The following is a 23,463-nucleotide window of genomic DNA, read 5'->3' on the forward strand; positions in this document are numbered from 1 at the left end:
TCAGCACTGCTTGAGGGCGGACGGGGGGGGGCTGAGTACGATGAGGCCAGAGACTTACTCGTCATTCATTCAAGATGGAATCAAAGGGCAAGACAGGGACTGTATTTGGGGGGCAGGAACTGTCCCCCAGGGTCCCCAGTACCCTGAGATGGTTCACGACCCTGGTGCACGGAGGTTGCGACCACTATGGTACTGACACTGCATATTGGCTATAAACCCGATCACATCACTCTACAATCAGACAATACAAATCATGAACGAACAATCGATGAGGTGGCATCATTGTCACATCTTGGCAAAATGTCCTGAAAGATTTGCAGGCTCCCCTATTATAATGTCTCCCCCCCTGACTTTGTGATACGACAGCAGGAACAGTGCATACGGTTGAACTGCGACTACCGAGGAACTCACTTTTCTGGGTGAAGTAGTTCCAAACTGGCAACTGTGCACTCTGGACAATCTCCTCTCTCCTCCTCTCATTGTCTTCCCTGCATCTTCCATCTCCTCCTTGTTGTTTTTCCACGCCAAGTCCTCACTCTCCTCTCTCTCACGTCAGACCCCGCAGGACAAACTGATCTGGACCGAATTCGACCCCGCAGTCTTATTTTGAAAGCAGCGGGAACGCGACGTGATGGATTACACATGATGCAGTGAAAGACGGGGGAGAAAGGTCGAGTGTATACATATCAGGTGTGAAAGATATTTCCTTTGCGGAAACAATGCAAGAACGACTCCGGGCTCTCTTTCAAAACAGGACGGCTCTTAATCCCGGACATCAGCGAGGAGCAGGATGTCACCGCTCTTTCCACTTTGGCTACAATTTGCTCACAGCATGACGCTATCACACTTTAGCAATTGAAATACGGAAACTTTTGGGGGGAAACTTCCAAAACTTCACCGACTCCGTTCCCTCCCCTCCCGGGCCTTCAGTTTTGAGACAAAACTGTGGACCATGGAGAGAAAAGAAGGTGCGCAGAGGATGGCAGGCAGATCTTTGGGACGGAGAGAGGGAAAAAGGAAGCCGGAGAGGGAAAGTGAACCTTTGATGAGTAAGACTTTTTTTGTTAAGCGAGGAGGGCTTAACTTTAAAATATTCTGGGTGGCGGTGAATGGGGGATTGACCAATGGCCCTGATCTCATCCACACACTGGGGCGCTGGGGTTAATGGTGGATAAAGATTAGGGGAAGAAAAAAAGGGAGTGGGGGAGGGGGGGGTGCTTTGCCTGATCTCCATCCGCCCCTCCCCGCAGTTTTCACCTTCTCCTCCAATCCCGACTTGGCAAGACAATGCGAGCTGCCAATAGGGGGAACGATCCCTGAGTCCCTTTGATTCCTTGCCTCTACCCCCTCGACTCCTCCGAGTGCCCAGGGTAAAGACCCGTGGAGGTTCCCCCCCCTCCCCCGTTGGGAGGAGGGGGGATTCAGGGAAACCGTTTGAGGATTGGGAAACGGAATGACAAGAGGTTTCTGATCTGTGACAAGAAATCAATTTCAAACTGGAAATGTGAGCAGAGGGCCGTTCAGTCCGAACTTCTGCTCCTCTAAAAAAGGCGGCCAGAGATATTCCTTAATTGCTGTAGATTTTTACACGCACCTACACTGGCAGGCACCACGGGCCTGCTGTGTAGGGGCAATTATACTCTTTTTTGCCATGATTAGAGGTCTTTTTTTGGGGGGGGGGGTTGCAGATATGCAGAAGGAGTTCAACTTTGAAGATTCAACTGTATACCGACACAAATTAAGTACTAATATTTAAATCTCTTTTAGGTGGGAAAGGATATCTGGGTTCTGCTTAGCTCTGGAGACTGGAGTCTTGGGGAGGTGGACCTTGGTCTGCACCCGGAGACACCTTGCAGCTTTGCTCCTGCTGTCATAACTACACCTCAAAGGCAGTATTCTGCGGCAAGATAGATGGATTTGCTCTTATAAGTTCTGGACAGAACCTGAATCAACCTATGGCCTGGATTCAAAGATGATAGAGAGCGTTCTTTGGACACCGAAACCGGATTGATTATCCACGCCATTTCAGATTATCGACTGCACGTCCGAGCCAGCTACTTTCAATACAAACTTTTCAACTCAAAGCAATGTGTATTAGAGTGTTCCAACTTCTGACAGGGCCAAATTTGCTGCATTACGTGATATTGCGTGACCCAAGTCTCTCATTTGCAGATTGATCTGCTGACAAACACCGGCCTGCATCATTAGTGTGAAGACAGAGTGTTCCATGTTTATGATATGGATTTGCAGGAATAGAAAAAGGCGCAGAAAGAGTCAGGAAATGTTTAAGTTTCACCATTTATGTGTGAAAATCGAACTTTCACGCATCATTTTCTGCCCGTCTTTGCACCAATGTGTTCACTCCGATACAACGCTGGTTTCATTTCCCAGTGCCTGACCTGGCCATTTAGTCTCTCCAGCTCCCAGGACTGTGTTTCCTCTGAAGCCCAACCCCGGCAACAGTCAGGAGCAATGTGATTCATTACAGTGGACACCAGACATCCAGAAGAAAACACAACACTGGGCATGCGAGAACAATGAAAGCAGCTTTCACTTACCACTTTAGACTTCACAACGCTTGTCTTCTGCCTTTATCTACGGACACAGGGTGTGCATATTTCATCCTGGGAAGAGAAGCGGGAATGCAGAATATTAGCGCTAAAGAACACAGGTCGGGTAAGGAACACGTCTGCCACTCGGGTTGTGTGGCACTACAAATCTCAATTAAGGGTGAAATCGAGAAAATAAAATATAAAAACATAAAAACTACCCGACGTCCGCGCTTGCCCACGTTTGTCGGCCATAATGCATATCATAACTCTGAGCTAGAGTAGATTGAAAATCCTTGGGGTGTGAAAACCAAACAGGCACAACTGAAAGGTTGCCCAGTGAAGGGGGAATTCTATCAAGGTGGACAAGATGAAGATTTGTTACATTTAAGGGGGGAACAGGGCCCCCTTGACCCCAACTGGCCACTACAATCACCCAAGCAGAATAGGGATAACAAAACCACCACGGGACAAACTTGCTTTTACATATTTGGAGAACACACAGGTTACAGTTCGTTCTCACCCTGATCAGTACTTGCTTATCTTGTCAAGGTGAAGGATTCTTTTGACAGACGGACACGGGGAGGCGTTCAAGTACTCACCCTTAGGGAGAGAAGTTGCAGTCGTTGTCCGTCACGGGGTAGGGGAGTGGAAGTGGAGTCCAGCGATGTCAGGCCGTCTATGATAAGAGCAAAAAAAACAATAAACACTCCCATTAGCTGAGATGATCTCTTGCTTCGCCTCTTCCCGAGCGCACTCAGTCCGGGTGCAGACATGTGCGGGCTCGATATGCGTCTTGCATAACTATTTTCTGCGCGGCTCTTTGAGAGTAATAAAAGTTTCGGGAAAACAACAAAGTGCACCTGGATTTCGCAGTGAAGCATGTGTGTACGTGCATGCACAAACAGGCAATGTACAGTTCATGTTATAGCTTCAAAAAAAAAAAAGGAAAGAAACATCACCCCCCTCCCCTCCCCCAAGGGTGCAGTGCCTGGAAGGCTCAAGCTCTCAACACTGAGTAAATCACAGAGATAACCTGACACTATTGAGCTCTAATGTTCCACCATTCAGCTGTCTGCATTAACACACACATGCTACAGCGGCCATAAAATCCACACCATTAGCAGTGATGATTTTGGTCTTCTTCACACTTCAAACACTGTAGCTGCAGGTCGCCTTGGATGATGTTTAACCTACGTCCAGAAATTAAAAAGAAGCAGTGTGGGATTCTTCTAAGGGGCAGAAAATGGCCTGGATGTTCCCCTCTGAGACTTTTTTTTCCTCCCTCCCTTTTATTCCCCCAGAATTCCATTGACCCCTACAGGCAAACAGCCACTGCTGAATCCTGAGGAATGCGCTCTCTGAACTGTACAAGAAGCCCTCGGCCCCAGGAAAACAAAAACGTGCCCAACTGCTGTGATTTGTCACCGCTTCGAGTTGGTGGAAAACAGATTGCTGCAAGGTGGGCGACAACCATGTGCACGGCATGCTGGGAAAACGGACGTGAGACGCTTTGGCAGGGATGGATAGAATCAAATGCGTCTTTACACTGTGCACTTCTGCTTGTCTGCCAGTATACTTATTCAATATAATTTGGATATAAAACATTATTTCAAGTTAATGCCGCTTTACTGAGTTTGATTTGCTGCTAAGTTGACTTCAGTATTACACACAAACACACCTCTGGGCTGTGCAGATGTCATATTTTATTCACGGGCAAAGCATTAGGAATGCTATTAGTCTGTATGACCTCCAATTCACGGGGAATTACAAATACCACACATATCTTTACGCCAAATATCAGACCTTTGGTAAATTCTATCAACTTATAAATATGGCAAATGCATTCAAGTATTCATGAAGGCCTAATAATGCTATAGGCTGATATTTACATAAAGCGCTCACGCACTAAGTCAAGATAAACTATTTAAGACCCAGACCACAAATACCTCCACAGTGCAGGAAAAGGAGGGCCCGGCGATGAAAGAGGACATTATGCTAACAAGTCAGATTACTGTACACAATAACTTTATCTCAAAAGTAAATACCATCCGCGGTGTTGGAAAAGGAGTGGGGGGGTGTGGCGGGGGGGCGGCCGCATTATGGAAAGTCACTGGCAATATTTCTGCGGGGACCAAATGCTCCTTATCAGTGTTAGTCGAGCAATTCAGGCCCGCCCGAACAAAGATGAGTCTTCAAACTCATTCTATTCATGGTCAGACGTGTAATTACCCTCAGCTCACAGTCTAGACGTAACCGCTTTCACAGTATTTAAGACCCCCCGATGCAACGCGCGGACGCCTGCTCCTACCCGCCGAGGCCTCGCACGTTAAATCTGCGGGCAGATAAATTAGCGAAGAATGCAATAAAATAGACACAATGAGAGGAACTTTATCCTCCCCGCTGCTAAATGAGATTTCTTTGAAATGCAGATCAGTGGCTCTAGATTAGCGAATTTTAGCTGCTGTCAACATCATAACAAAATACAAATGCGATTGTTCGCCGGCGCCTTATCTCCTTGCTTCCATCTGCTGGCTGGTTATTTACTCCCCCTTGATTTACTATGCAGATCTAAATAAGTCGCATCAAAAGGAGGGCTTACTGCACAATGCCTGCTTAAGCTCCTACATCAAGGTATTTGAAAAACCGGTAGTCACATGAAAAGGCTGCCCATCAAAGGCACATCTCTAATGAACTCTCCCGTATCAGAGGGGGCTAGTGGGGCCTGGCTTTAATGCTGCATCTGTGTGTGTGTGTGTGTGTGTGTGTGTGTGTGTGTGTGTGTGTGTGGAGAGAGGAGCAGGAGCTACAAATCAGACCCACCAAACCACAGCGGCAAGGGAGGAGGACAGAGAGGGGGAGAGCAGAGAAGAGAGAAAGGAGGAAGAGGAGGAGGAGGAGGAGGAAGGCTTATCAGATGAGATTAGCCCGGTGCGGGGACGAGCGCTCGCTCTTTCCATCGATCCGACTCACGTGCGAAGTCTAGACTGAGGAGGGCACAGTTGCGGCAATCGTAAACAGACCACCAGAGGAGCAGATGTGAGCAGGTAAGAAGGGCCTTGACCTTTGACCCGTAGGAGAGGACGCAACGAAAGTAAAAACTTTGTCTGGATCAATCCAGAGCGTCTCGCGCTGTCAAACATGGGGATGTATAATCAGACTGCTGTCCTGCCTCCTCCTCTTCCTCCCCCCCAGGTCTGCAAAACAGCCTTTAGTAATCTTGCACGCAGCTTTTGCATTACGCTCTTGCAATAACCTTTAATTTCACGGCATATTTGTTGCTTTCAGCGCGCCGGCCGGATTACAACCGACAATCTTCAGCCGTGGATCGTGATCTGTACCTGCCAAACCCCCACCCACCATCGCCGCCACCATCCCTCGCTTCCTGGAAGACCCCCACTGACGATGCACACGGTTTACTAGCGAACAATTAGCCCCCGGAGCAAGAGCGGACCTGGTGCTGGCACATGTGGTTAAGAGGCGAGCGCTGCGGGGGAGCGCCAGATGATGAAGGGACACGGATGGGAGGGGGAGGAGGAGGAGGAGGAGAGGAGGACAGCGGGGGTGGAGAGAGCAGGGAGGGAGAGGGAGGAGGTGTGCGTCGTGTGCCAGACACGCGTTTCCCAGTTTTTTTGGGGGGGCTGCTAGGCATGTTTACCCACTGCCAGCTCCTCTGCACGGACATAAAAATTTAAAAAAGAGAAGAAGAGGGAGGGAGGGAGAAAGAATGAAAGAGGGACTTAATCCCCTTTGTTTCAGATTGAGTGCGGATTGAGTTTTCGTGTGAAGGCATCCCGCGGACGTCACCTCGCGGCCCCTTGTCACAGCCCTCGCCCCGCCTGCAGCGCGTCTGCGGTGCCGCGTGCCAAGTGGGCGCAGTGCCAGGCGTGTTGGCAACCACGAGGGAGCCGTGTCTTTTCGCCTTGCCTAATGAAATGACAAAACAACAGATTTGCATATGCAGAAACAGGTGTTGTAACAGGTTTGACTTCTCCCGACCTAAGTCTTGTTGCAGAGGAGAAAACACACGGGGGGAAAGAGGAGAAGAAGAAAAAAAGGGAAAAAAGTTTATGACCAACAGCTGCCTGGAGGTATTTAGGCTCTGATGGGCACTCGAGTCTGCACCATCTGCCCCGCCGCTTGCCAGAAGTGACAATCTAAATTAAAAACCACTCATCAAATATCGTAAAAATAAACCGTGTGTTGCTGCGTCCATATGTTGTGGCTGCTTCCCCAGCCTGCATTCACCCGGGCCTTTCCAGCCGAGATCCAGAGGGCCGCACGGTAGCCTGTAATTACCCTCCCCTCTGTCCGGCCCCCGCGTCATGCCCGAGTCCATCCTCTCCAACATTACAGAGCGCGAAAAAAAAAAAACCCTGAGTCAGTGTGTGGTGAAAAGACAGCCATTGTTTAGAGGAGGATTAAGGTCGCCATGCCACGGCACGAGCTGGGGGTTCTTCGCTTCAAATCTGCACTGCTGGAACAACCGAAAAAATAACTCAACCAGATCCAGCACTCTCACTTTCTATTGTCCTTAACCGACGAACATCATCACGGCCCGACCCCCCCCCCCCCCCCCCTCCCCCCTTGTTTTTATTTAGACGAGCGAGACAGCAGGAACAAACCTGAGACAGCCGTGACCCTGCGCGAGTGTTGTAACTTGGTCTGGAGCTACGCCGGCAGAAGGCAGCGCCATATGCCCTCAGCCCCGAGCTGGATGCTCTTTCCGCAGCCTAATGTGCCTGTCAAGAGGCGTTACCGTCACGGACCCCCCTGTGTGTGTGTGTGTGTGTGTGTGTGTGTTTTCCCCTCCTTCCTCACAACACATTCGAAACAAACATTTTTCTCCCCCCTCCTCTCCTCTTTTTTGTCCATCTCTCTCTAGATAAAAGAGATAAAGGTCCTTGGTTACAGCAGGGTCACTGTTTGCCTTCCCCCTGCTAAAGCCACAACTCAACAATTCCCTGCCCCTTTCTTCAGCTTAACCTCACACACTGATGAACACTAATCAAGTTATTGCTGAAGCTATGGTGTACAATCTGCCACAGGAGGATGAGGATGCTTTCATCAGAGAAAGATGTCAGGCAAGTCATAATAAAACAAGCCACTAAAGCAGTGTTTGCCGTGGCCACCGCTGCTGCTCTCAGTCCCGTCTCATCTTCCCTGTTTACAAGCAACAGGCTGCTGTGTTGTCAGAGCAACAACTGACCCCGTCTTTCACCACAAGCGGCGCTGCCCACGTCGTCTCCGAAAGCTGCCGAGGAATAACGGCGAAAGCTAAACGCAGAGGGCAGGAATAAGACGCGAGGTCTGTGGCTGTGATTGAAAGTGAGCGGAGTGTGTAGACGACTAGATAAACACCCTGACAGGCCGAGCGCCCCAGACTAAGTTATGGCATTCGGGGAAGGTCTACTCAAGGGGAGAACCGCAACCGCAAGGTCACAGTCCAGACGGAGGTGTCAAAAGGTGAAGTCTGAACCTTTCTGTGAAAACAAGACGTGTTTTGCAGAGCTTTAAAGCAAACACGCTGTCCAAAACCCACAGAGTTGAGTCATTTGTTTGTGGCTTTCCAATCCTCAGAGGCACAATGATGTCAGACGCAATATTTGGAAAACAATATTTTCAGGATGTTTTGACATTCGAGCACTCTCGGCCAAAGCAAATAATATAACCACATGCTGTTTTGAATTTGGCCGAGCGTACGGACGTCCAAGTCATGAAAATCGTCACAAATTCGACATACATGACCATGAACTCTGATGAAAAAAAAAGGTGAACTCATCCGAAACCCAGCGCCGCCCCCCCCAGCACCACTTTCTCTGGCCAAAGAGTCACAGCGTCAGGCTTAAGAAGTGACCCAGAGCCTAACTCAAAAAGTCTGAGCTGTCTGAAGGCTCTTAGTAACTGGGGCACACTAAACACCATTACTGTGATGTGGATAATTACAGTGCAAAGGGTGGCCTCTTAAGCATGTAATACACTCTTTTATCTTAATAAGTCAATCTCTCCCAGGCTGACAGCTCGCAGCATATGATCCCGGTAAACAAATACTTTTGCGCGGCACAAAAGTGCCATTAAAAGGCCAAAACTGTCAACACAAATTCCATTCTTACTGGGGTGGAGTGGGGGAGTGGGGGAGTGAGGGGGAGAGGGGGGGTAGGAGGGAACAACCCAAGTGGGAGGGAAGGGGAGAAGTGGAGGAGGAAAGGGAAAAAAGAGAAGGGAAAAAAAAAAAAGACTTGATCACTTCTGGTTGCTTTAACTTGCATGGAGGTTGTCATGGAAACATTTCTGTGAAGTTAACGGGGATAAAAACCTGAGCATTTGCCATTTAATTGCCTGTAAGCTTAGTAACAGGGTGAGCGGGGCTGGATCTGAAAGCAGCGGCTTTTGGATGAAGTTAGGCGAGCTCGCAGAGATGTTGTGCACCCCTCCCTTGATTTTACTAACACAGCAACACCTCCAGGCTCCAGCAGGCCCGGCCCGGGTCATCACAGAGGTGTTGTGGGACGGTGGGGAGGGGGGGGGGTCCGCAATTCGATCCGCAATTTGATCCGCAATTCAAAAGCGGATCCAAAAGTGATGCCTGACTTCCACCCCCCCCCCCCCCTGTCAAAAACACAAAGCTGATCTGCGCCTGAAATCAAACCTCTGGCCCCTCTGCCACAGCTCTGAGTCGTTCCTGAACCGGACAAACTTTCCACACAACTCTCTGAATGACAAATAAATTGGCAAACCCTTAAACCCCCCCCACCCCCCACCCCCCCCACACACACACACACACACACACACACACACACACAAGTGGAAACAACGATTTCCATATCTAAGATAAAAAAATCATGAATCAGCCCGAGTTCGCTGAGCTGAAAGGCGAATCTTAATTTTGATAAATGATTGAAACATATGACAGGTTATACACATTAATCCAGTGGAGGACATTCATTTTCCTATTACCATAATGTGGAGCGCGACTGCCCGATGATAAATGCAGCAATCAAAGAATGGATGCAGAGTGGGAAGAGTCGGGGTAATAAGTGCAGTGCTCCCACAGCGGTCAGTCTTGGGAGGGGTACGACTAATGGCAAATCCCCCTCCATCTCTCCCATTACCTTGGGAAATAATGCATCCTGTTTTTGCAGCATCAAGTGGCCTCACATCACACAAACACACACATACACACACACACACACACACACACACACACACGGCCATAATGCGTAAACAACAAACAAAAAAAGGATGCCTGGGCTGTTTTAAAGCAGTTTTCCACATGGTGATTACAGGGAGCTCTCAATAAAGAGCCCGATTGTGCACTGGTCGCTGACATATTTCACAAGGGGCATTTTATTGCAGCCTTGGCTTTGAAGAGTGAGAGCTGCTGAGTGAGTGGGGGGAAAACTGGCCCACACCTGCATAACTGAGGAGGGAACACCTGTGCACCCTGCGGCTTGAACAAGGAGGGTCGATCCTGCTAATCCAGGGGTGAAAGCTGATCAGAGGACAGGCCCGGAGAGTTCAGCAGCTCTCACTATACCTCGTTAGCCTTTTAAAAAAAAGCTACAACGATTGATTTTGCTTTATTTCTTTACGTGATTGCAGGAGGCAGAGATTTATCAGGAGAGGTGAAGCTTCTTTTTTTAAATTTAGGATTTATCTTAACTTAGAATACAGCCACGTCGTCCTGATATGTGATCATCACTGTTTTGTATCTGGACAGCGAAAATTATGGAATCTAAAAATGGAGCAAGCAAACACGGTAAGGCGTTGTTGACTGCTGATAATCGCAGCTGTACAGTAGATCGTACAGATGTGGATCAATCTGGTAAAAAAAAAAACCTGATCAAAAATAGAGAAATCAAAGCTGCAGCCTAGTTTTGCTTTAATATCGTTTCTTTTATAGTGACATTGGTGTGTGAAAATCACCAGCATTGACACACACACACACACATACCTTGGACTCTACACACTGTGCACTATCTGAAAAGAAACTGTGTCAAAGCTACAATAGAAATAAAAGGCATTAATGTAATCCTCACCATTCGAAAAATAATCACATAATAAGTAAGCATCAAAATCTAATACTTTTGAGTGACAGTGCACGTTATTAATTCAGTTTACTAGTATGTTATTGTACAATTACGTTAGAGTAGTTATATTGCAATAATATTGGACACATTTTGCATTTTGCATGCAATTGGTGCAGGCACTTAAAAAGACACCAACTCCGCTATCTGGATTCTATCAAAGCTGAAATGACTTTTTTGACATAGTTGGAATTTAGAACTTTTTGCTAAATTAAAAAATACATTTCACAGGACGCATTTCTCACGCAGACTCATGCATTAGTTGCGAACACATGCGGAAAATAAATCTTTTTTTGTCAAAGTCAGCGATCAGGCACATTGAGGAGAGCCGGGCAACCGAAGAGCGCGAGATGAAACACGTTATCAGCTGATTAAACAATGACAAGGAAGCCACAAATAATTGCGCTTAGAGGCGAATTTTGACAATAAAGAGACAAACTTGTACCCGGGGGTTTCACTTCCTAACTCTAAAGCGCGGCGGACACACACAAAGTAGTCAAACTCTCGGCGTGGAAAGGAGAAATATGCGTGGAAAAACTTACCAGGATGTTTTTTTTTAAGCGATCAGGTAATATGTCCCTCACGGTAAAGTGAACGGCGCGCGCCAGGTGAGGAGTTCGCGGTCCTCTGTACTTGCGGAGATCTTCACACGTGACTGTGCAAGTTCACCATAACGCGGAGAAAATGAACAACAAGCTGCAGAGTAAATAAAAAAACGCTCGAATATTCCTCCGCTGGGCACCGCTGCTGGAGACGCACACACACGCGTATACACACACACACACTCTCTCTTCCTCGCTCTCCCTCTCCTGCTGTCTCCCGTCAACGCCGCTGTTATTACTAATGCAACAGAGGAAAAAGCAGTACACCGAGTCCCGTTTGAATGACGAGGAAGAAGAAGAGGCGCCTTGTTTTTTTCGTTACGATTCATACACACATCAACGCCGTGTCCCGGCAAGCAAGTATATTTGGGACTAGAAACCCCCCCGGGGGAGGCACTTGCTTGTGCGCGGAGGTGTGTGTTGTTATTTTTGGGCGTGCTGCGACCCCGTGTGACGTCAGGGGCCACCTGCTATGTAAACAAAAAAAAGTATTTCGGAAAGTTTGTTTCTCTGTTTTCACGTTTTCGCACATTCGCGCGTTATCAAGCCGAGGTCGGCGGATATGCTTAAGCACGCCTCGGTGGTACTGTTACGTTTGTGGCTACCGGAGGGATCGAACTTGTAACCTTCCGGTAACGGGACGGGTCTTCGAACGCAGAATTAGGAAACACGCGCGAGATGCGTGTTCCTTATAAAAGAGATGTCTTACAATCTATATTCAATCATGTCATTAATACAAAGTCATTTGCAGGGGGAAATCCAATGAGAAATCAATATATATCAGATCATATTTTCTATAATACTTCATAGAGATCAATAGCTGTTCGTCTACTTACTTATTTTTCTTTTTACTTATTCAAATACGTCATGATGCATTTTCTTATTTAGGTATTATGGAGGACAAGTCGCTCATAATTCCATAGTAAAATTTAGATCTTTTGCAAAAGTCAGATGGAATGCTGGAAATCGGAAATTACACAGATTCATTAACTGATCCTATATATATATATATTGTTTATCATCCTATCGCCCCTTTGAAGAGAAATATGGACCAGCCTCAGCATCATTTAAGTCAGGTTGGTAAAATACTCCAACATCAGTTATAACATTTTTAGTTACTATAAATATTACAGGAATTTCACATAAACTAATAATCTATCATCAATGTGTGAGCATAAAAATATTTCACTGTCGGTGGTTTATAATCTTTGCAACAAACGACAATATATTTTCATGTAAACATATTATTTTTTACACTAAATTGATTCCAAACTTGATGAAATGAAATCACTGCTGAATTCCTAGATTGTAACAATAACGAGACGATATGAGTGAAGGAATTTCCCTGCAATTACGATTTTACAAGGCATTTTAGGCTGTTTATTCAATATAGCTGCAAATCTGACGCTTTTGACACGTAAAGACGTGGACGTTCCCCACGCTTCTCTCAATTTACGTACTTATTTCTATTCAGATTTTCCTGCAATTTGCTAAAACATTGACGGCCCCTGAAATGAGTGACAGATTATTATCTGAAAAAGGACAAATGTATATAAACACGAGACATGATTGTCGTGTCTCGTTGTTACTTCTGTGTTGTGTAATGAATCTTTGTTTCTGATTTAGGAACAGCACGACGCTTGTTTTTAAGTGGATGAAACACTCTTTGTGTGTGTATTGTCTATTGTTTGATATGTCGGTGTGAGTTTAAGGTGTGCTGTGAAGGTGATCATTATTTTAGTTGCAAAAAGACAGAAAATGCGAACTTCACGAAATGATTATCGTCAGTAATATTATAATTATTAACAAACCCTTCTTGGCTCACATGAGTATCATACACACTCGCCAATATCCTGCACCTTTTGCAGACGACCAACATTCCGAAGCGAAAAATGTTACAGCATATGTAAAATCATATTAATCCTGTATGTTTAATATTACGATTAAAAGAATTCATTAAATTGTCCAATAAACATTACAACTATACGTTTTTTGTGATATCGTTCTTGTTCTGAATCTTAATTTACGTTATGCCGGACTTCAAATAGAAACGGGGAAACAACATCTGGATAGAGGAGGAAAAGAGAAATTGTGGTGTTTTGCTGCCACCTACTGGTAATATTTCAACCAGTCAGTCAAAGGTAAAATATGAGCATGAACTGTAAATAACCTAAGATATCTTTATTTATTGATTTTGTTATTTTCTCATCTCCTCATACGTTGACTATTTGTACATCATTACCTTTTCACCAGATCAGACACATTAAATATGGAAAAAAGGCATTTGGCTGAGGTGTATTCTGTTGTTGTTCTGCTTTCTTAATCATACAGCGCCCTCTAGCGGTATCAGACTCAACCTACAAGCTGTTCTCTCCACCCAAACGCCCAAGATGAACAACCAAATGCTTGATTTTAATGTAACTTCATGGCCATTCGGAGGTTGTAGTTGTGGTATAATTCGTCATAATACTCACTGTGTACAGGAACTTATATGATAAAATGATTAAGCTCTCATACAAATAACATTTCAAAATCTTTTTGCGTAAGTCTAATGCAGAATATTTTACTGCTTCGGGTGATTGAAATAAAATACATGTTTAAATAAATCCAATAAAAAATGTATACATGGCATTTAGAAGAATTTTCACACATCTGCCTCAGGATTGCAATTGCAAATTAAATAGTTTAACTATTTAGACAAAAAAATAATTACATGTCAAAAGAGAACCTGTTTGGCCTTGGACAAAGGATCCTTTGAGGACACACATGCCTGTGGAGGATTATATAACAAGCACGGAACTCTGTTTACAAGATTGGGGGGTATTGTTACACTGACTGTCAAGGATTAATGGAATTAAATTTTAAACACACACACACACACACACACACACACACACACACACACACACACACACACACACACACACACACACACACACCAATCTATCCACTTATTTGTTCCAAGTCGCAATGAAGCTAAGAAATATAGGAGGATCACAAAGCTGCCCAATCCAAACAACAGTAATGTAACGCAGAAACCTTTCAATAGCTCCACTGTCACTAATCATGGTTTGATACGTTATTGATCTTGTGAAGAATTTCTTCAGTTGGCGGTCAGAGGTCAGGTTCAGCTCCAGAACATCTTCCTGGTAGCAGGTAAGGAGATAATGGCTGATTCAGAAATCATCTACACATTCACTATTCACATCTAACTGTAAAGCAAATTCCTATAGGGGACCGTATGGTGTCACAGCGGGTAAAACACAGCTCACACTCACACCATGCATGGAAATTGGGATAATTTCCTACACAACGGTCTACTGACTAAAGCACTGTTCAATGTTAAGGAATTTGTCCAAAGCAAGAATAGTTATTAATAGTTTATGCATATAATGATTAATATACAAATATAATAAATGAGGACGAAGAATGATTTTATGTACTGTACACACTGTATGTAAATATTCTTTATGGAAGCTCAATTCCAAACAATGTATAGTTCAAGTAAGATACAGGCAATCTTTAATTAGAAATCTTCATTCTAATAGTAAATTAGTGTCTTTATTTACCATACCAACAGAGCACTAGACTGCACACCACAACTGTGACACTCCCTTACATTAAATGCACTTGTTTCAGGGTAATAGGATTAGAATGTCAATGTATACAATGACCACTATCAGTTCTGTAAATGTGAAAATTACTACTATCTTTGAAGGTATTTACATTTTTTTCTTTTAAGTTTCGTTTTCACATCAGACACAGAGTAACTATAATGACTAAAACAATATTCCTTTAAAACTCGCAGACATATTGTGTGACTGAGAGGATGCCTGGCTTGCCCTGGTCTAGTTATACACTAAGTGTCCTATTAATAGGCCTGGCTCAGACTCACAATGTTCAGCTGTAACTGAACTCCATCTGTCAAGTCACGTCCTCTCCCTGCTCTCCCCTCTACAGTATCACTGCAGTCAGGCTCAGGGCACTCTGGTCTGTGCAACCCTCCCAGCCAGACAGACAGCACAACGGGCAGACAGTTGCCTCTTGTTTTTCCACGCGGCCTCCCCGGTCTTAGGAACTCATGGAGGCACTGTACATCAGAAGACTGGAAAAGGATGGGGCGGTGGTGGAGGAGGAAGAAAAGGAAAAAAGTGGGGAGCAGGAAGAGGGAGGAATGGAGGCCTCCTCTCCGATGGCCTCCACAGACGAAGAAACAGACTCTGAGCCTGATCCGCCACTGGTCAGTCGCAGGAAGGTGTCATTTGCCGATGCATTTGGTTTGAACCTGGTGTCAGTCAAGGAGTATGACAATGCCGATGTGACAGACGTAGGGGTCAGCAAACCCACGGAGAACGTGGCACTTTCTGCAGAGGACTTCTCCATGTCATATGTGTTTACCGTCCCCTCATCTGCAGAGGAGCTGGACCAGAGACTGCAGGTGCAAATGATTGAGCTGGAGACCATTGAGCTTCTACCAGGAACTGCTACACTCCGCGGCACCATCAGAGTGGTCAACCTCTGCTATAACAAGTGCGTTTATGTCCGGATCTCCCTGGATCGCTGGGAGAGCTATTTTGACCTCGTGGCGGAGTATATACCCGGATCCAGTGATAGGAAAACAGACAGGTTTACCTTCAAGTATTCCCTGCATCCTCCTTTCGAGAGAGAGGGGGCCAGGCTTGAGTTCTGTCTGCGTTATGAGACATCGGTGGGCATCTTCTGGGCTAATAACAAGGATATGAACTACGTGCTGTTCTGCCACCAGAGAGGACATGCGAAGGAGCAAGGGCCTCAAGTGCACGAGGAGAGCAGCAGGAGCAAGAGGAGCTGTCTCAAAGCGATCAGGTGAGAGAACCTGATGCTGAGTCTATTTTAAAACCTGCCACCGTAGAACCACCAATGTAGTCCAAATAGGCGAGAAGCTGCATCACCCTCAAACATCAATAGAGGAGATAGTAATCATATTCAAATGAAATTATGGCAATTTGGATGTATTACTACAAAATGTATCAAAGGAGTAAAAATGTACAATTACTGGATGGCATCTGACATCCAAGGACGAGGCTGGCAAGAAATCAACCTGAAATAGAAAAGGGTCCCAAATGGCTGTCATTTGCTGTGGGAGGAAAATCTCTACCCCGACACAGAGTGGTCTATTTAAGTTGTGTCATTCCTCCCATTAGCTGGAAGTGAGCTAATATTGGTTGCTGGCTCAGCCATTGTGTTTACAGTGACCCGTTATGTAACTTTACAGTAATGGATGTTTGGATTGTGGGACACTTATTGCCCATTTAAGGCCAGATGTCTGTGCGGTCCGTCCAGGTTTCCATGACGTCTCATTGCAGCAAGCGAAGACATATATGCTTACTTTACCCTCTGTGACACCAATCCCCAAATTGCAAGCCATTGTTTTCTTTTCCCTTTGCTTTGTGAGCATTTGTTCCTTGTTATGGATGTTTTTCCAGCCACTAAAGTGCTGTGCTGTACCCATATCAGCACAATATACACATTTTTCCATTATGTCCTGCTCTGGCTTTGTAAAATGTACTAATACAGCACACATTTCTGGAAGTACCCCATTTTTAGAAGTTGCAAAAAGCACAGGTACACGTTTACTACCTACAAACAAGGCCCACACCTCATTAATGTGGTTCATCCCTATAGCCAAGAAAATATGGGGCAGAGTAAAGACTGATTAGAGTGATTGTACATGTCAAACCGGATTTAAGGGTTCAACTAAATTAGTTTTGTTCTATCTGTGTAACAAATCTGTAAATTTATGTCATGGTACCTGTTGTATTTGAATAACAGGAGGGGAAGTGCTATAGAAAACCCCAGAGAGACCATTAACACAGCAACAGTTGCGGCAGGTGTGTATGCTTTATGTTTACAAATGAGTCCTTTTCATGCATGTGTGTGCATGCATACAAGTAAATACTGACTGATTGAGTGTGTGTGTGTGTGTGTGACTGAATGTATGCGCCCAAGTAAGTGCTCGTGTGTGCGTACCAGTGTGCTATTAGATTTCAAACCTTGAGCTTGTGAATCTGAGTTTCATTTATTTTGCTGTAGTGGAGGCCAGAGCCAAAGCAGGGGAGACTGAGGAGAAGACAGCGAGCAATGCAGAGATGCGAACTTCATTATTCTCTGAAGAATGCAAACCTGTGGTGAGAATCATTGAATGATTTCATTTTTCAACCTGAAGTCATCTGACATACTTCTGTTATAAAGTTACAAGACACAAATTAGTCTCTCAGCTGAAGTTATCAAGAACAGTGATCACATGCATGTTGTTTCTGCAAACGCACACAGAAGCATGCGTCACTGCACCGTGCTCAGTGAAACTAAGAGGGCTGTGGAAAGATGCTACCCTGACATTTGAGATCACGTTATACGATCTCTGAAATCCCTCATGTGCAGTCTATCATTTATGAATGCACCCCCTGACTTTAAAAGGTGCAGTCAATTTCATGATGTAAATAAAAACAGGGTTACGTGTTGAAGTTGCAATAGTGTTTCAAAGAATTGCATCATCACAGTGATCAAAGATACAGTGCCTCATGAATGGCACAGATGGAATATTCTGGAAGTGCACAGAGACAAAAATGTGCAGTTGTAAGATAAATACTCATATCAGAATGCAATGGAGCTTTTGGCCTTTGGGTAAACTTCAAGTATTTCAAACATCAACACTTGCTTGACCCTTAACCTTGCCTTTTTTTGCTGACAGATGGATCGTGTGAAAAGCCGTTTCAGGGCTGCAACTCTGCCACACCTGGATGACTACATCTTCCACAGGAGGCGACAAGGGCAGAAGGCTTTCTCAACCGAATCAAAGAACGCCCTGGCACACACACAGAGGCCTACAATACACCATCACCGCGCTCAGCCTGTGCCAACATCGCTGATCAACTCTGCCTGCTTTTTCCAAAACCGTCAAAAGAAACAGTCCAGTCAGAGTCCACCGGTCCTCACATACCACCAAATTCCACTACTCACACTGGACTGGAATGATGACAACTCACAGCAGTGGACAACTGCTGACATGGACGATATCTGGACTGAAGGGACTAAAACAACTCTGGCAAAAGCATCGGAGGAAAATATAGACAATACACCCTCAGTGAGTGACATATGGGAAGCCTTTCTTAATGGTACAGATGATAGTACTGATGAACAAACCCCTGTGTGTGATATATGGCAGGCATTTCTTAATGGCCGGGACTGCAAGGATCATTCTGGTGTTCCGGAGTCGGAATGGCTGCAGACAGCGGCATCTGTGTTGCCTGCAAATGATAAAAAGCCCCAAACCCAAAATACAGCAAGCAATCAAGAACACACATCTCATGCGGGCACAGACACAACCGCCCACTTACATGTGCACACCTCAGACGTGTGGCAGCCACTGTCACCCACTCATGCAGCATTGTTGGCGAGTGTTGCCTTGAACACTGAAGAGAAGCAGCCAGCAGAGACGTGCGTCAGTACCCCAGGAGATGACAACACAGCGACATTCGACACGTCCCAAAAGTCAGAGACGAACTCTGAAACAGACACTCTCCAGGAGTTTGGCCTCACGGGGGCAGCGGCTGTGTCCATTGGCTCCTTTGACAGTTCAATTCAGTGGCACAAGCATGCGATCTGGGAGGGAGAGAGAAAAGGGAGAATAGTGCGAGCAGGAGAAAATGGAGGAGATGAGCCCTTCACACCACATATAGCTGACTTAGTAACAAGCTCTGGGGAGACAGAGACAACAGACATGACAGCAATGCCAGAGTCTCAGAATGCCAACACTGTTGATAGGATCTCGCAGGGAGCAAGGCTGGATGAGGGTCTTTTTTCCAGTAAGGAAAGAGAGGCTGCAGGTACTGCACACAATGTGATGGATGACACGCTGGCATTTAGGGAGACAATCAGACAGGGGACAAAGGATGGGGAGAGGTTTGTCTTCACATCCACACAAGGAGAGGAGGAAAGGTTCATACCAAACTGCACAGAAAAGAAAGTAAATACAGAAGGAGAGATATGGAGGCCAGAGGCAACAGAGGACTCTGGGAGGTTTGCAGATGAACAGCACCAAAGCAGCAAAAATCCTTTAGTGCAGAGAGATGAAGAGGAAATAAGAGACGCACAATCACATGCAGATGAATTCAGACTAAATCAAACATGTGAGGGGAAATTCAGGCAAAGCCAAATGATATCAGGTGAGCTGAAATTGGATGAATCAGAGCATGACATGGCATCAAAAAGCAAAGACTTAGAAGTATTCAGAAAGGCAAAGAAAGGGGCGGAACGTTCACATTGTACAACAAGTGAAAAGACAAAGGGATTAATGGGTACAGAAGTGGAAATTAATCAGGCACTGGAGGAGGAAGCATGGCAACATAATGAAAAGGCTTTAGAAGTGAAATCATCTATCTGGCAGGAGGCAGACACATTAATATTTTCCAAAGTACATAAACAGTCAAGGCCAAAGCCAGAGTTCTGCGCCCAGACAGAAACGAAGAACTTGATACCAACACAAACACATGTAAATGTAACGCTGAAATGTAGTGAAAAAGCTCAGTCAGTGGATGGGGTGAGCCAGAGTCATGGTGGAATAATTCAGGAACAAAAGCGCCAAATAAGTGCTGTGGAACCAATCCAAACCAGAAACCAGAAAAGTGATCAAGGATATGATGAAGACATGCTGTTTCCAGTAGATGAAACCAAATTAGTTAGTATAGCAGTTATGGAACAGCAGTGGAGTCAGATACAGGAAGGAATTATGAGTCAAAAACAGGATGTAGGCAGGGAAATAACCTCAGAAGAGGTTTTGCCGAATGAGAATCTTGCAAAGGAAGACACTTCAGCTGCACCTCAATGGCAACCGGAGGCATTAAAAGAGAAAGAGGGCGATGCGAGACGGAGATACCAAGATGAGAGGGTAAGTGTTGAGAAGCTGAAAATAGACGCAACAGAGGAGATGATGGGTAATGTAGAGAATCCTAAGGGGGAGAGCGAGAATGCGTTGGCTAAATTGAACGAACAAGAGTTGTCTGGAGAACCTGAGAGTTCGCCACATGTTGAGTGTGAGAAATTGTCAGAGAGAACAAAGGACCCTATTACTGTGGAAAATGCCTCAGCACTTGAGCTGATAGAACCAGGCTTGGAGGGGATGTTCACAGGAATAGCTGAGCAGCATTTGGCCAGGCGGATTTCAGAACAAGGTGTAGGAGAGATCTCAAAGAAAGATAGTAAAGGGATGGGGGGTAACTTGGTGGATATACCAGGTATTATACATGATTGCCAGCTTATGAAAGACAAAGATGAAGACTTTGGGTGCAATGTAGAGACACAGAGAAGTCAATCATCTCCTGCAACAAAACACCCTCGCTCGAAGTTCTGTATGGGTTCAAACTCAATCGCTCATCTCAATCAAGATCACAGCCTGGCTTTAGCTTGTACAATTCAGTGTAGGCAGTCATCGACAGCCAAAAGTCTCAGATCTACGGAAGATGAGGAGAACACCCAAATTAAGGAAAGATCAGCTTCCCATCAAGAGATGCAAAGCAAGGAGAACGTTCTTCAATCAGCCCAGTGTCCAAATTCTTCATCTGAGTCCACATTTTTCACTTGGTTCTTGAATCATATGACCAGAGCACTCGTATGCTCCCTCCTGGTTGCTGGATTCCTCATCGTAACCCTCCTCTATGACTTCCCAGCATGCTTTGCCCTCTACATGCTTTCTCTGTGCTGGTGGTTTTATCAGTGGAAGAGTCATCAGGTGGTAGAAGACGAAGGGAAGGTGGGTTAATTCTCAAACTTTTAAACTTCAATAGAACATTTTCAAAAAATCTTTTGACATGATGGTTTTGTATCTCATATAAGTGTGGTCTTATAAATAAATTATTGGCAGCATCAGTTGTGCCGCTGTCTCTGACACAAACACAGTCTTGCTTTATGGGTTAAAGTGTTAGGAGTGTTTTTGCAATTTGGTAATTGTTTTACTTATTCCACCATCTGCCATTGTGATTATAAAAAGTGTCGTTTAAACATACATTTTAGTTGAGAGCATCTGAAATGTGTTTGTTTGTTTGTGTTTGATGTGTGGTTGAAGTGCTAGGAAAATCAGGAGAAATTTGTCTGTTTCAATCAAATCCAAATCCAAGCAGAGCAGATTCAGTTCATCTTGAATTGTAATGAGGCATTTCAACACAAAAATGAGTTCAGACTCATTGTGAACATTTCCTGAATGTCACTGTGGAGTGGATGCGCATTAAGTGTCATTTATGTTATGTGTATGACGTTTTTCAATATTTGCTGTGTGTTATGGGCCCAATTTCACTTTACACTGCACCAAATGGAACAAAGTAGCGGTGTGTTCGTTTCTTGTAGATAGCAAAGATTTGCAGTATTGGGAGATTGAGGTTATGAAACATTTCCTTTACTTGCTTCTAATCAATAAAATACATTAAAATCTATCAAATACAGAATTTCTAACTTTTATATGTTCTCCTACAAAGATTGTTGTTCAAAATGTTTTCCCCCATTTGTCGCTCTCTTAAATGCATTGTTTTATACTGCACTACATGCTGATCACAGCCGTGGAAGTCAACATGGCAACAGAGGAGACTTGTAGACTTTCATGACAAAGAATAATTTCTTTTTTTTCCTGTGTGCATAATCCAACTGTATACATTCTGATTTATATTGAACTTCACTGCATTTTTTTAGTTTAATTCCATGTCTTTGGACCCATATGATCCCAGATTCGGCTACAAGATCCTAATGCTAGGCCAGTCTAGCTTGAAATTTGTTCTGAACCACCTGCCGCAGGACCTTCAGACTTTTAAACTGATGATGACCGTGATGGATTATACACAAATAAATAACTAACCCCTATCTAGAATACCAATGTCTTGATAATATCTAGCCCCATGTATTTCTAACTGGAACAGAAATGATAGCACTCTGTTCAGTTACTGCGTGTGTCAGCTGAAATCCGGCAGTGTAAAAGCTGCACCGCTCATCTTATCTGCTACACAACAATTGTGCACTTTAGAGGAGACGAGGCCCCATTATGGAGTTTTTACTAGCTGCCTCATAGCTCATATGAATGGCCTGGTCAGTATTCATCTAAGGCAGGCAGTAGGGTGATTGGAAAAGGTCAAACTTGCTGGCAGCAGTTCACAGACTGCATTTTCAAAAGTCATATACTCTTTCAGTATCACTCACACAAGCACATGACTCGCTGACCCTGAGATGAATCGTGTATTTCACAGACGGGGGAGCAGTCAGCACTTCCTTCTTCTCGCAGTTGCAGAACGGTATAAAGCTAATGTGGGCATTTGTATGAATTTATAACATTGCATGGGGAAAAAAAGCAAATGTGGTTAATTGTAGGAAAAATATTTCTAATATTATGAAGGAATAATATTTGGAATACTAAAACTAAAACATTTTTGGCGCTTTCAGAACAACTCCACCGTGCATTTGTAAAATATCACCACCTTTTGCAGCAAATGCCAAACAAAGTCAATGTAGTTTCATTTGGAACAACTCAACGAACTAATATAGACTTCTACAAATGAGTTCCACGTCAGGCGGATGTTACTGAGCACGCTCGTGTTACACTGTTGTGCGTTCACACTGCTGGATTAATGAGCTGAGAGGAATAAACCACACTTGTTTGGCAGCGTAGCAATAGAGACTTATTGGATAATGTAGTGCTGAAAACCAAGCAAAGGTTTAATTAAATCGTGGAAATGTTCAAGATGTTACTGTTTAGTAAGTATGTTACTGTCTAATAAAGTAGTAGAAGGGGACATTAGAAATGAGAAACAAAACCTCAGAAACAATATAAGTTCTCTATTACATTTATGCTGAATCTAACTTCGAAAGCATAACATGCCAGGCCCCTCTGGATTTCTACTCAACTGGAGGTTGGTTGGAGGTTTTGATGCTTAGATGTTGATGCATTAATTAGAGGGGGTACTGAAAAATGATCCAAATGATGAAAAACACAAATTACACAGTTAAATCAGACATACGCATGCAGAATCAACTGTATATGTCTTGTACGTGCTCCTGTGACACTTAAGTACAGCATTTCTTGGAACCTTCTGGAAGTATTTCTCAATGTAAAACTGCATACCAACTGAAAGCTACAAAACACTTGATTTCTGACCACTAGGAGGCAGAAAAATCCCCAAAATATGGTGATAAACACAACTTTCAATACCA

At 44.6% G+C, this 23,463-nt stretch overlaps 1 protein-coding gene and 1 long non-coding RNA gene across 2 annotated transcripts; one reads left to right on the forward strand and one right to left on the reverse strand.

The window, feature by feature from the left end:
• Positions 1-2,557: 2,557 nt before the first annotated feature.
• LOC143000704 (uncharacterized) lies at positions 2,558-11,583 on the reverse strand. Its single transcript, XR_012963645.1, has 3 exons — positions 11,179-11,583; positions 3,152-3,228; positions 2,558-2,624 (listed from the first exon to the last, which is right to left on the reverse strand). It is a non-coding gene; the product is annotated as an uncharacterized LOC143000704 (long non-coding RNA).
• A 3,829-nt stretch (positions 11,584-15,412) lies between these two features.
• On the forward strand, positions 15,413-16,431 carry ppp1r3aa (protein phosphatase 1, regulatory subunit 3Aa). The gene is made up of 2 exons (XM_076154345.1): positions 15,413-16,083; positions 16,422-16,431. Exons 1-2 carry the CDS (start codon positions 15,413-15,415, stop codon positions 16,429-16,431), a joined length of 681 nt encoding a protein of 226 aa, XP_076010460.1.
• The last annotated feature ends 7,032 nt before the right edge of the window (positions 16,432-23,463 follow it).

The sequence above is a fragment of the Genypterus blacodes genome, unplaced genomic scaffold (genome assembly GCF_046128005.1).
Source record: "Genypterus blacodes isolate CSIRO-AG114 ecotype Tasmania unplaced genomic scaffold, CSIRO-AGI_Gbla_v1 ptg000007l_1, whole genome shotgun sequence".
Taxonomy (NCBI): Eukaryota; Metazoa; Chordata; class Actinopteri; order Ophidiiformes; family Ophidiidae; genus Genypterus; species Genypterus blacodes.